Raw genomic sequence first — 14,034 nt, forward strand, 5'->3', positions numbered from 1 at the left:
ACTACAAACTTGCCCAACATGTAACAAACCAACACGCTCATGCTGTATTAGTTGCAGCAAATGCCACAAACTCTTTCACTTCGAGTGTGCTCGTGTCACCAATATTTTGCAAATATATACCTGCTCATCATGTTCTCAAAGTTCTAGCCCAGCAAGTCCCACTAACTCTGTACGCAGTCATTTAAGCATTTCTTCCGATAAATCACTGAACCGCAGACAAAACTTGCTACTACAACGCCTTGAGGAAGAAAAACAGCTTGCGATTGAACGAGACCGCGAATTTTTGAATCGAAAATACCAAATATTAGAACAATTCGCAGACCACAGCGACAACGAAAGTTCCCTGGTAGATTCTGTTAGTGAGTGGCTAAATACTCAGCCTGCAGCATATTCCAACGACACCACACAAGATTTGTTTGCCAACCACTTCGATGAAAATACTTACCATAATTTACCAACTGCTAGCTCTAATGCTGCGTTTATAGACAATTACAATCCGTCATTAACAATTACTAATAGCGGCCATCAGACAGTAACACGACACCAACCAGATATAGCCCATAATATGTCGAGCAACACAGCTCGGCCCGCCTTCACATCTACACTCAACAATAATGCAACATTTATTAATAAGCCTTCATCCCAAAGTTCTCTTTTCCCCGCGAATTTGCGTGATAGCGTTCCACCATCATTTTTAAATACACCACAAAATCTCTCCAGCACTGATCTCACATACCAGCAAATAAATGCCAGACAGACGGTTCCAAAAGATTTGCCAGCGTTTGGAGGAAACCCAACAGAATGGCCTTTGTTTAGTTCCACCTACGATTGGTCTACGGCAGTCTGCGGCTTAACAGATGCTGAAAATTTGGTTCGTCTCCAAAAGGCACTTCGCGGTGATGCTCTCCAAGCCGTACAGCATATATTGATTCACCCCTCTTGCGTTGCAACGGCCATGGCAACATTAAAGCTTTTGTATGGACAGCCAGAAAAAATTCTGCATTCGCTAAAAATGAAAATCCGTAGTTTACCGCCTATTAATGCAAATAAACTGGACACTATTACCTCATTCGCAGTGCAAGTGAAAGGCCTTCAAGCGACTATTGAAGCGTGTGATCTTTTAGATGAATTGAATAACTCTTCCCTTTTGCAGGAGTTAATTTCCAAATTGCCGTCTTACTTCCAAATTAATTGGGGAACATTTAAAATGAACTTAGCAAAACAAAACAAAAGAGTAAATCTGTCAGAATTCTCCAATTGGATATTTGACATAGGTCTCTCAGCAAGCAGCGTAAACATTGAGAGCCTATGTACCTCTGCTGCAGTACCTGTCATTCAAAGCAAGCAGAGAAACGCTTATGTTCATACTCACGCAGAAGAGAACAGCAATGCGTGCATGCTATGTGGTGGTGACTGCAGAAACATACCTTCTTGTGAGAAATTTATTACAGCTGATCGAGCCCAGAGATGGGAGATGGTTAGAGAGTTTCAATTATGCAAGCAATGCCTTCGTAAACACTACGGCCCATGCAACGCAAATGTATGTGGAAAAGAGGGGTGTCAATATAAACACCACTGTCTTCTTCACAAAACTCGTCATAACGAAGGAGCAGATAAAAACAAACAAGCAACATCAATGGAATCACAAAACAATGCAATCGCAGAAAATTCAACTCATTCTTGTAACACGCACAGTGCATCCATTCACAATAATTTCTTTAAGATTATCCCCGTAACCATTTATGGTAGTGGCGATAAGCTATTCAAAACGTATGCCTTTATAGACGAGGGGTCTTCTACAAGTTTGATTGAAGAACAAATAATGTATGATTTAAATCTTTCAGGGTCACCCGAACCTCTTTGTTTAAAATGGACGGGAAATGTCGAGCGTGAAGAGCAAAACTCCAGTCGTCTTTGTATTACCCTCGCAGGCCCCAATCAAAAGAGGTTTAAAGCTGATGTGAGAACAGTTAAACATCTATCGCTGCCTAAACAAACAGTTGACTGCGAAGCGATTGTTCAAGCATTTCCCTATTTGAAAGGCATTCCTATTCAAGGGTATAAAGATGCAGTACCGCGTATTCTTATTGGCTTAAATAATTCACGATTATGTATTTCTCAGCGAATAAAAGAGGGAAAGGCAAATCAACCGGTTGCAATTTGTACTCGCTTAGGCTGGCTGTTGTGTGGCTCGTCCAAAGGGATTTCATCGGTGGAGTATCATCATTGTCATGTATGCGAGTGTAATGTGGATTTAGAAAATAACTTAGATAAACTAATCAAAAGATTTTATTGCTTGGAATCATCTGGTATTAGCTGCACAATGAAAGCGTTAAGCGATGACGACAGTAAAGCAATCGCAATTATGGAAAAATATACAAAGCAGAGGCCCGATTCACACTATGAAACTGCATTATTGTGGCGAGATGAAAACGAAGTTATGCCCAACAGCTATGAGATGGCAAAAAAAAGATACTTGTGTCTAGAAAAAAGATTAAAAGCTGATAAAGACTTAGATGCTATTTTAAATAAGACTATTTCTGAATATGTTTCTAAAGGCTATATAACAAGAGTTACCTCAAATGATATGTTATCAGCAAAGAAACTCTGGTATTTGCCAATTTTTCCGGTGTTCAACAAGAACAAGCCCGGCAAGACCAGAATCGTTTGGGATGCCGCCGCAACAGTAAATGGAGTATCTCTCAACTCAATGTTATTTAAAGGGCCAGATTTATTGTCGTCGCTTCCAGATATACTTTTTCGTTTTAGGCAAAAGTCTGTGGCCATTTGCGGTGATATAGAACAAATGTTCCACCAGATTTTTATACGGGAGGAAGATCGTAACGTTCAGCGGTTTTTATGGCGTGCAGAAGATGGTGATGAAGAACCAAATATTTTTATCATGAATGTCATGATTTTCGGCGCATCATGTGCACCATGTATTTCACAATTTGTGAAAAACTTGAATGCCAATAAGTATCGAAATCAATTTCCAGCTGCCGCTAATGCAATTGTGCATAATCACTATGTGGATGACTTTTTAGATTCTGTGGACACAATTGAAGAGGCAATCCACCTAGCCAGAAATATTAAATATGTTCACAGCAAAGCGGGATTTAATATACGAAATTGGATCTGTAATAACAGTGACGTTCTAAAGGCAATAAATGGGGAACATGGTCAAAATCAGAAGGATCTTAACTTAGGCAGTGGTGTTGATACAGATAAAGTTTTGGGTATCTTTTGGAGTTCAAGGGACGATTTTATTACATTCAAAGTATCACCCCACCTTAAAGAGAGCAATTTATTTGTAAAAGGCAAAACGCCAACGAAGAGAAACTTGCTAAGAATTCTTATGACTATTTATGACCCTTTGGGACTCATTGGTCATTTCCTTATGTACTTAAAGATAGTGTTACAGGAAGTTTGGCGCAGCGGTGTTGGGTGGGACGAAGAAATCCATCCACCACAGATGACTAAATGGACAAACTGGCTGTCACATTTGTCAGAAATAGAAGACATTAAAATACCTCGCTGCTATTTGCAGACGTTTAAATCTTATCATAATCTAGATGTGGAGCTACATACATTTGCAGACGCTAGCGAAAACGGTTATGCTGCGATATCGTACCTTCGTATTTCAGACGGCAGTGAGGTGGTAATTTCTTTAGTCGGATCTAAAACCAAGGTCGCCCCACTCAAGATGACATCCATACCGCGCCTAGAATTAATGGCAGCGCTAATTGCTTCCAGATTTGCGACCAGTGTTGTCAATAGCGCGACCATTAATATACGGCAACGATATTTTTGGTCTGATTCAAAAACTGTCATTAGCTGGATAAAATCAGATCACAGGAGGTACCACCAATTTGTCGCATTTCGGGTTAGCGAGATATTAGAACTAACTGAGTTGAGTGATTGGCGCTGGGTACCGGGTAAACTTAATGTGGCCGACGAAGCTACTAAATGGAAGAGGTGCGGGCCAGATTTATCAAATGGCAGTAGATGGATGAACGGACCCGATTTTCTCCGAGAACCCCAAGATGCGTGGCCAACTCAAGTCGAAATTCAAACCGGCACAGACTGTGAGCAGAGGCATCACATATTGGCTATTGACGAAGTTAGCAGCTTTGTTAATATAGAACGTTTTTCACAGTGGCGGAGGGCTATGAGAGCTGTGGCGTACGCTATTCACTACATAAACAAACTGAGAAAACCCGATCACCACTGCGAATTAACCCAAGACGAGCTTATTAAGGCCGAAACTGTTTTATTGAAGCAGGCACAGAAGGTGGTCTATAACGAAGAAATTGCTCTTTTGATGAAAGGTGAAAAGGTAAGCAAGTCAAGTGCGATATTTAAGTTGTGTGCCTTTGTAGCGGAGGATGGTGTATTGCGCATTGATGGGAGAATAGACAGAGCTTCCGTAACAAAGGAGATGAAGTACCCCGCCATCTTACCAAAAGACAGCTACATCACGATGCTTTTAATAATGCACTACCATTGCAGTTACCGTCATGGAAACAACGAAACCGCCATTAATGAAATTCGACAAAAGTTTTATATACCTCGGCTAAGAACAATTTTTAAAAAAGTAGTGCGCAAATGTCAAATGTGTAAAGTTAAGAAGGCACGGCCTGTCTACCCTCAGATGGCGAAGCTACCCAGGGCTCGTTTGTCTGCATATGTAGCACCGTTTACATTTACAGGTCTAGATTTCTTTGGACCCTTACTGGTGACTGTAAATAGACACAAGGAAAAGCGGTACGGAGCTTTGTTTACATGCCTAACGATTCGAGCGGTTCACATTGAAATTGTGCATTCACTCAATACTAGTTCGTGTATATTGGCAATACGAAATTTTGTGGCCAGAAGAGGCACACCAAGGGAAATTTTCAGCGATAATGGCACCAACTTTGTTGGTGCCGAAAGAGAGTTGCGTGAAGCTATAAAACAAATGGAGTCCAATGAGTTTGTTCGCCATTTTACAACAGCAACGACGAAGTGGAACTTCAATCCACCTTCAGCACCTCACATGGGCGGGGTATGGGAGCGTATGGTGCGCTCCGTCAAAACAGTTCTCTACCGCATTATGCCAACAAGGTCGCCCAATGATGAAACTCTTGTGAGTATGATGTCCGAGGTGGAGAATATAATAAATTCTAGGCCCCTGACGTATGTCCCAATAGATAACGAAAGTCAAGAGGCATTAACTCCTAACCATTTGCTTTTGGGGAGTTCCAATGGCATGAAGCCGCTAGTTGAATATGATGATAGTGTGCACGTTCTTAAAAGCAGTTGGTTGGAAACTCAGCAGTTCGCACAAAGATTTTGGAGACGGTGGTTAGCCGAGTATTTGCCCTCACTCACTTGCCGGTCAAAGTGGTTTGAAAAATCTAAGCCGTTGAGGGTTGGTGACTTGGTGGTTGTGGTTGACCCTGCTAATCCTCGAAATGTGTGGCCTAGAGGAAAGGTTCTGAGTACAAAAATGGCAGAGGATGGACAAGTTCGGAGTGCTAAGATAATGACATATTGTGGAGTTCTTGAGAGGCCGGTTGCAAAATTGGCTGTTCTCGACGTGGCTCAGGTTGAAGAGTAAGGCTGCGACATGATGTCTTGTCATACTGCGGGGTGGTGTTACCGCCACTGTCGATTTTATGTTATCGATTATTCTTAAATAGTTATTGCTATTAATTCTTGTGATTTGTTTATTGTTTGTCAAATTTTGTAAAAGGGAGAATGAAAAACTATTACTGGCGAAAAAGGCGCGGTGAAGAAGAGTGCACTGAAAGAAGATAAGGAATTCATCTTTTATATCTTTGTGTTAACAAAGATACACAAAAGTTATTATATTCTTTTAAAAAATTTACAGGCGCTAAGTTTTCATACCAAAATGTTAGTATAAGAAATATAGTGATGTCGAATTTTGTTTTAAGTGCTCATTATTTCATGATTTGTAACTATTTAGGAATTTTAATACTCAAATATAAAACACCAATCTGGAAACCCTAACGAGTTTTGTATTTGGTGTTCAAAATCCAGTGGAATCTTGGCGTCCGGGAAATCCCAATAACACCACCTTTCGTCATTATACAGTTAAAAATTCATATGGTCCGATCTGAACCAAACTCGCCTTAAATCACTGCTCAAAATTTCATAAAAATCTGTTAGTAAAAGAGTCTTATATAGTTTTAAGGCCATAAATCGGGAGATCAATACATATATTGGGTTGCCCAAAAAGTAATTGCGGATTTTTCATATAGTCGGCATTGACAAATTTTCACAGCTTGTGACTCTGTAATTGCATTCTTTCTTCTGTCAGTTATCAGCTGTTACTTTTAGCTTGCTTTAGAAAAAAAGTGTAAAAAAAACTATATTTGATTCATTCTAAGTTTTATTAAAAATGCATTTATTTTCTTTTAAAAAATCCGCAATTACTTTTTGGGCAACCCAATAGCAGCAATAACCAAGAGAGGCGATCCGATCTGCACCATATTCGGTGTGATGCGTAGGGGTTTAATAAAGCTCACTCTACTTAATTACAGCAAATTCCGGGAATAATACGCCATTTGCGAATGAAAGACCTTCATTCGGGTGATCGGTCTATATGGGGGGATATACCCAAATATAGTCCGATCTAAACCCATGTATATATTTCATCCGATATGGACTTTTAAGGCTGTAGAAGCAACAATTTTAGTCCGATATTTACAAAATTTGGCATGGGATGTTTTATTCAACGTCCTCATATGTTTGCAAAATTTCATAAAAATCGGTTCAGATTTAGATATAGCTTCCATATATAACTTTCAACCGATATGGCCTTTTAAGGCTGCAGAAGCCTCAATTTAGGTCAGATCTTTACCAAATTTGACACGGGGTGCATTATTTGGCGTCTTCGTTTGTGTGCAAAATTTTATAGAAATAGGTTAAGATTTAGATATAGCTCCCATATATAACTTTCATCCAATATGGAATTTTATGGCTATAGCAGTCACAATTTTGGTCCGATTTTTAAAAATTTTGGCATGGCGTGTTTTATTCAATGTCTCCATATGTGTGCAGTAAGTCATTAAAATCGGTTCAGATTTAGATATAGCTCTCATATATATCTTTCACCCGATATGGCTTTTTAAGGCTTTAGAAGCCTCAATTTTGGTACGATTTTTACAAGATTTGGCATGAGATGTTTTATTCAACGTCTTCATATGTGGGGAAAATTTCATTAAAATCGGTTCAGATTTAGATATAGCTCCCATATATATCTTTCATCCGATATGGACTTTTAAGGCTGTAGAAGCCACAATTTTAGTCCAATCTTTACCAAATTTGTCACTGGGGTTTTATTTGACGTCTTCATATATACGCAAAATTTCATTAAAATCGGTCATGATTTAGATATAGCTTCATTGTATATATTTTATCCGATATGGACATTTAAGGCAGTAAAAGCCACAATTTTGGTCACATCTCTACAATATAGGGCGTGAGATGTTCTATTTAACGTCCCAGTATGTGTCATCAAAATTGGCACAGGTTTCGATAAAACTCCCATATAATCTTTTATCCGATATGACCTTTTAAGGATGTGGTAATCCAAATTTGTTGTCCTATCGTAGGAAAATCTTACAAGGTTCTATTTAATATTCCTATAGGTATCCAAATCGAAGTCTAACTAGATTTCGAGATAAGTTCTACATATAAAAAGTACTACGTCCACCAGGTGGTGTAGGGTATTATATAGTCGGCTACGCCCTACTTTTGCCTTTCCTCACTGGTTTTTAAATAATTTTTTGCAAATTCCACATGATTGGTTGTTTTTTTCCTTGACACATTGTTAGATACCCCATGGATCGAACAGGTATCATCAAGTTTTATTCGTAGTTCGTATATTTATAGGTTTTGCAAGGGCTCTATTCTTATCTATGTACGAATTGCTAAAACATGTTTTCGATTTGTTTCCAAGTAAGAGATGTAGTGGATATAGTCCTTCAATTCAGCAATGGTTACAACTAAACTGTATCATCGTTTATTTCATTTTTTTGTGTTATGCATATGCAAACAGGCACGCAGACTATTTCGTTGGTCCACATTCATCTATCACACGAATATGTAACAATTTCATTTGCAACACAGGAAAATGCAATCAATTTCCAATATATTGCATTAGTCTATGCCGCATTCTATAGCTTTTGCTCCAGTATTTGTTGGGCTTTTTATTAAACTACAATGCTTTATGGTATTCCATAGCTACTACTGCACTACTCGCAATGGATGGATATAGGAAATAATTTTGTGTAGCATGTACTTTGACTTGCAGTTTGGCAAAAGTACGTGCATGCATTATCATCATCATCTATAGCTTGTTCGTGGGCTGCTATATAAGTTTAAGGCCCAGGCAACACCAAGTGTTAGCAGGTGCAATCTGACATTTCTATTGGAATGATTGACATTTGAGTACGATACTCAGAACGTTTTGACATACGACCATCATTTGTGTGGTTTATAGTGACTTGATAAAAAGTGAATTGACTCGTGATCGTGAGACCATTTTTCACAATTTTCAACGTGGATTATCACAACAAGAATGTAATGATGAACTTAAATCTATGTATGGCGATGAAGCATCATCCAATAGCACTATGAAAATTTGGCTTAATGAATTCAATCAAGGCCTACACTCGTCTTAAGTGAAATTCTATGAAGATCTTCAAATAAGGGCATTGTACCAAAGATCAGTGGTACCGTGCGAGAACTTTTTAAAAATTAGGGTAATGAGAAGTGCCTTTTAGGGTGGGGATGGCACCTGAGACATTTCGACTCAAATATAGATATCAAATTCGTGCTGCACTTCCAAATCTCTTTAATTTGAGCCCCATATTGTCATGGCCGGTAAATATGAACCGTTTGGAGGGTGTTTTGGGGCTGGGCGGCCACCGGCACTTTGCACTGAAAATAGATATCAAATTCGTTCTTTATTCCCACCAGAAATGAAGTTCAGTATAGGGGGTGCTTTAAGACGTACCCCAAAACACTTGGCTCCGAAATTGGATATTAAATTCGTTTTCTACTTTCAAATACCTTTTATTTGAATCCTAATATGTCCATTTTGGGGGTATTTGGGGGTGGACGACCTCCAATTACTTAGACCTAATGTTTTATGCCATATTTGTAATCCACTGCCTAATGCTTTTCACTCGAGTCCCATATTGACATGGACTTCGAGTATATCTGTTTAGAGGAGTTGATGGGGACAAGTACCCAAATTTTAATATAATATTCGTTTTATGGTCTCCAACAACTTTCATTTGATACCCTTATTGTGACCACTTTCGGATATGGGTAGCGTTTTTGGGGTAAGGAGGAGAGTCCGCCTCCATCCCATATCTAAAAATGTTAAAGCCTATGTTTCCTTCCAGACAAACGTACACAATCTATGAAAGTTTTAAGAAAATCGGTTCAGCCAAGCATCATATAGTCATAATGGTTCTAATGGCGTTTTGGAGCCCCATATTGAAATGAATGTCCAATATGTTTGCTTGGGGGAGTTTTGGGGTTAGGGCGGCCCGATGTGCACTTAGACTCAAATTTTAATACCATATTTGCATTCTAATTTCCACTACCTTTCATTTGATACCAATGTTGTCCCGATCGGTCCACTTTTGATTTTGGGTTGTGTTTTTGGCTTAAGGGGGAGGGACCGTCCCCCTTCCGATACCGAAAAATTATATAGCCTATGTTTCCGTCCAGACCAACCCTCAGAATATGCGAAAATTTCGACAAAATCGGTTCAGCTGTTTTTCAGTCTATACGGAACAAACAAACCGAGTCCCATATCTCCGTGATTGGCTAATGTGTCCATTTTGGGCGTTTTTTGTGTGGGTGGGGTGACCCCTTACACTTTGATATGAGTTTGTATGCCAGGTTCGTTATTTACTTTTCATTTGATACCCATATTGTCCTTATCGGTCCACTTTGGTTTTGGGTGGTGTTTTTGGTGTAACGGCGGAGAGCCCGGCCCCTTCCGTTGTCAACAAATTATAAAGCCTATTCCTACTTCCAGGCCATATTTGTAAACTACTCTCGAATGCCTTTCGTTTGTCTCTTTCGTATTGTCATGATCGTCAAATAAAACTATTTTAAGGGGTATTGGGACTGGGCGGCACCCCAGGTACTTGGACCCAATTTTTATTATGAAATTCGTACTGTACTCTTGAATACCTTTCATTTGAATCCCATGTTGTCCCGATCGGTCCACTTTTATTTTTGGGTATTACTTTTGGGGTAAGGGGAAGGGTCCTCCCGCTCCCGATATGGAAAAATTATATAGCCTATGTTTCCTTCTAGACCAACCTACACAATCTGTGAAAATTTCAAAGTAATCGGTTCAGCCGATAAGATAACTGCCATTTATACCGATCTCACCATTTAAAGTTTTCGGTCCATAACAGGTTTATTTATTGTCCGATTTCGCTATGATTTGGTAAAGCGAGTTTTGATGGGCTCCTTGATGTCCTCCTCCACACCAGATCGGTTCAGATATGGACTTGGCTGCCATATAAACCGATCCCGCGATTTAAGTTCTTTGGATTGTCACAAGCAAAAACACTTTTATTACTCAATTTCGTTGAAATTTGGCCCAGTGGGCAGTGTTGGGCTCTTCGACATTCGTGTTCAATATGCTTCAGATTGGTCTATATTTGGATATAGCTTTCATATAAATATGCCTCCCACCCGATTTAAGTTCTTGGGTTCATAAAAGGTGAATTTTTTAGCCGATTCATGAGTAAAAACATGTTATGTTCGGCCGTGCCTCTCTTTGGATACCTACCACCATGGATAAATTAACCATCCTCTTTTATAACAACTCCATTATCATATCCATAGTTATATGCAAATGGGGGCTGGTCTAGATCATATTTTATTCAGGTCCCGAGAACTCCTGTACAAGACTCAGTTTTAAGGAAATCGGGCAACACATTCGCTTTTTATGGGATTAAAACCCCAAATTGGATGATCGGTCTATGTGGCAGCCATATCTAAATATAGTCTGATCTGGACCGTATGCTGGTCAGATGAGGGGAGGTCTAATTCAAGTCGCTGTGTCAAATTACAGCGAAATCTATTAATAAATGCAGCTTTTATGGCCTTAAGACCCCGAACTAGCTATGCCCGTCCGTCCGTCTGTCTGTTGAAAGCACGCTAACTTTCGAAGGAGTAAAGCTACCCGCTTGAAATTTTGCACAAATACTTCTTATTAGTATAGGTCGGTTGGGATTGTAAATGGGCTATATCGGTCCACGTTTTGATATAGCTGACATATAAACCGATCTGGGGTCTTGACTTCTTGAGCCGCTATATGGCACAATTCTTATCCGATTTGGCTGAAATTTTGCATGAGGTGTTTTATTACGACTTCCAACAACTGTGCTGAGTATGGTTCAAAATGATCCATAACCTAATACAGCTGCCATAAAAACCGATCTGGGGTCTTGACTTCTTGAGCCACTAGAGGTCGCAATTATTACTCGAAATTTTGCATGAGGTGTTGTATTATGACTTTCAACAAATGTGCTAAGAATAGTTCAAATCGGTATATAACCTGATATAGCTGCCATATAAACCGATCTTGGGTCTTGACATCTTGAGCCTCTACTGGAAGCAATTCCTATCCGATTTGGCTCATATATTGCGTGACGTATTTTGTTATGACTTCCAACAACTGTATTAAGAATCGTTCAAATCGGTCCATAATCTGATATAGCTGCCATATAAACCGATCTGGGGCCTTGACTTCTTGAGCCTCTAGAGGACGCAATTATTATCCGATTTGGCTGAAATTTAGCATGACGTCTTTTGTTATGACTTTCAACAACTGTGCTAAGAATATTTCAAATCGGTCCATAACCTGATATAGCTGTCATATAAACCGATTTGGGGTTTTGACTTCTTGAGCCACTAGAGGGCGCAATTACTATCCGATTTATCTGAAATTTTGTACAACGGCTTCTCTCATGACCTTTTACAAATGTGTCGAAAATGGCATGTTCGGTTTGCAGCTCCCCTCAAACCGATCCTCCTACTTTACTTCTTCAGCCCCTAAAGTGCGCAATTCTTACTAGATTTGTCTGAAGTTTTACACAATGACTTCTACTATGGTCCCCAATATTCAGTTCAATTATGGTCCGAAATGAACCATAACTTGATATTGTTCCAATAACATAGCAATTATTTTCTTTTATCCTTTGTTTGCCTAAAAAGAGATACCGTGGCAAGAGCTCGACAAATGCGATCTTATGGTGGAGAAAGACCCTATATCGATCGCTCTGTATGGTGGCTGTATCTGAATTAGACCGATCTAAACTATGTTTGAGTCTGATATCAGGAGGCATTTATCAATACCAGAGATATCGGATAATAATTGCGCCTGTTACGGGCATAAGACCCTAAACCCGCATATCGGTTTATTCAGTTTGAAAAGCGGTGCCCTTTAATTTTCAGCGAAATCGGAAAAAATTGGCTTTTACGGGTTTAAGGCCCCAAACCGCAAAATCGGTCTATATGGCAGCTATAACCAAATACAGTCCGATTTGGCTCATTCATTTAAACTTCGTATAGAAGAAATACGAGAGCTTAACTCAAGAACTTAAACTGCGTATAGAAGAAATACGAGTCGGTGGAAACTTTCAACTCAATATCTCAATTTTTGAAGACTGTAGAGTGATTACAACTGACGGACACACGGACACCTTTAAATGGTCTAAGAATTTTACAAGATCAGAAATATATGTAATTTTTAGGGTCCGAAATAGTTATTTCCATGTGTTGAAAACGGAATGACTAATTGAACATGACCCCTATCCTATGGTGGTGGATATAAAAATTTGCACTTTCATTATTGGGCCAGATATTTATGTAGTAGCCCTCGTATACAAAATTCGAAAATATTCTTTTGAAAGTGAACAAAAAAAGCACCAGAGTATATAAATTTAGCGCTGACATTTATTGAATGAATTTTATTTGCTAACTTAAAATGATGGTGATGTTGCAAATTCCCTCAAAATGCAACTTATCACACTTTTAGCCATGCTGTTAATGGGAGTTTCAATAATTTTCACATGTTTTTAGATATAAGAAATGCTACAAAAACTGCACAGTATGGCAAAAAGTGTTTAAAAAATTAGTACATAAAACGTGTTGTGATGGTACACAAATGGATGGTTCAGGTATATACCCTCAACGAAGTTATGTCATTCAAAATACCGCAAAAGTTTGTTAAAAATGCAGTTTATGTCTGCTGAAAGTGGGATAGCAAAGATGACCGCATTTTCAGCAAACATATGGCTGTTTTTCTAGCAAACATTTCGATCATAAATAGAATCTGCTAAAATATTGAACATATATAACAGGTTAACTGGCAATAGTAGTAGCAGCAACAATAGTTGCTACGATAGTGAACAGATTCGTTTGTTATGAGAGCAAACATTGTTTGTTATTTCACCTAATATATCTGTTATATATAAGAACAGCTATTTGTATACCCTAAACCACTTCTGTGATACAAGTTATTATAACTTAGTTCATTTGTTTATAACACCCAGGATGAAGAGAGATAGACCAAATGATAAGTATTCTGATCGACTCAGAATCACATTCTCATTCAAAAAATTTTGGTGGCAACACAATACCTGACATGAACCAACTTAGGGGAGTGGTATAAAAAACGGAATTCCTAATATAGTTTTTTTTACTTTTTATTCCCACCACCATAGGATGGGGGTATACTAATCTAGTCATTCCGTTTGTAAAACCTCGAAATATTCGTCAAGGACCGCATAAAGTAATGTCCGTCCGTCCGTCTGTTGAAATCACGATATCTGTCGAACACGCAAACCTGCAAATTGCAAATTTTGCCCATGAACATTCCACTAAGGAATAGGGGCAAACTTTTCGCATATCAATGAGTGCAGTCCGATTCAAGTTTAAGCTCAATGATAAGGGGCCTCCTTTTTATAGCCGAGTCCGAACGGCGAG

The 14,034-nt window shown here is 38.9% G+C and overlaps 1 protein-coding gene across 1 annotated transcript; it reads left to right on the forward strand.

Moving 5' to 3' along the window:
- Positions 1-565: 565 nt before the first annotated feature.
- LOC131997003 (uncharacterized) lies at positions 566-6,054 on the forward strand. Its single transcript, XM_059367240.1, has 2 exons — positions 566-5,895; positions 5,969-6,054. The coding sequence occupies exon 1, from the start codon at positions 566-568 to the stop codon at positions 5,597-5,599; it is 5,034 nt and encodes a 1,677-aa protein (XP_059223223.1). The 3' UTR covers positions 5,600-5,895; positions 5,969-6,054.
- The last annotated feature ends 7,980 nt before the right edge of the window (positions 6,055-14,034 follow it).

This window comes from Stomoxys calcitrans, chromosome 4, assembly GCF_963082655.1.
Source record: "Stomoxys calcitrans chromosome 4, idStoCalc2.1, whole genome shotgun sequence".
NCBI classification, from domain to species: Eukaryota; Metazoa; Arthropoda; class Insecta; order Diptera; family Muscidae; genus Stomoxys; species Stomoxys calcitrans.

Bases quoted from the DNA above. Each gene is read 5' to 3' on its own strand.
- LOC131997003 (XM_059367240.1), top strand. From the start codon at position 566: ATGTCGAGCAACACAGCTCGGCCCGCCTTCACATCTACACTCAACAAT.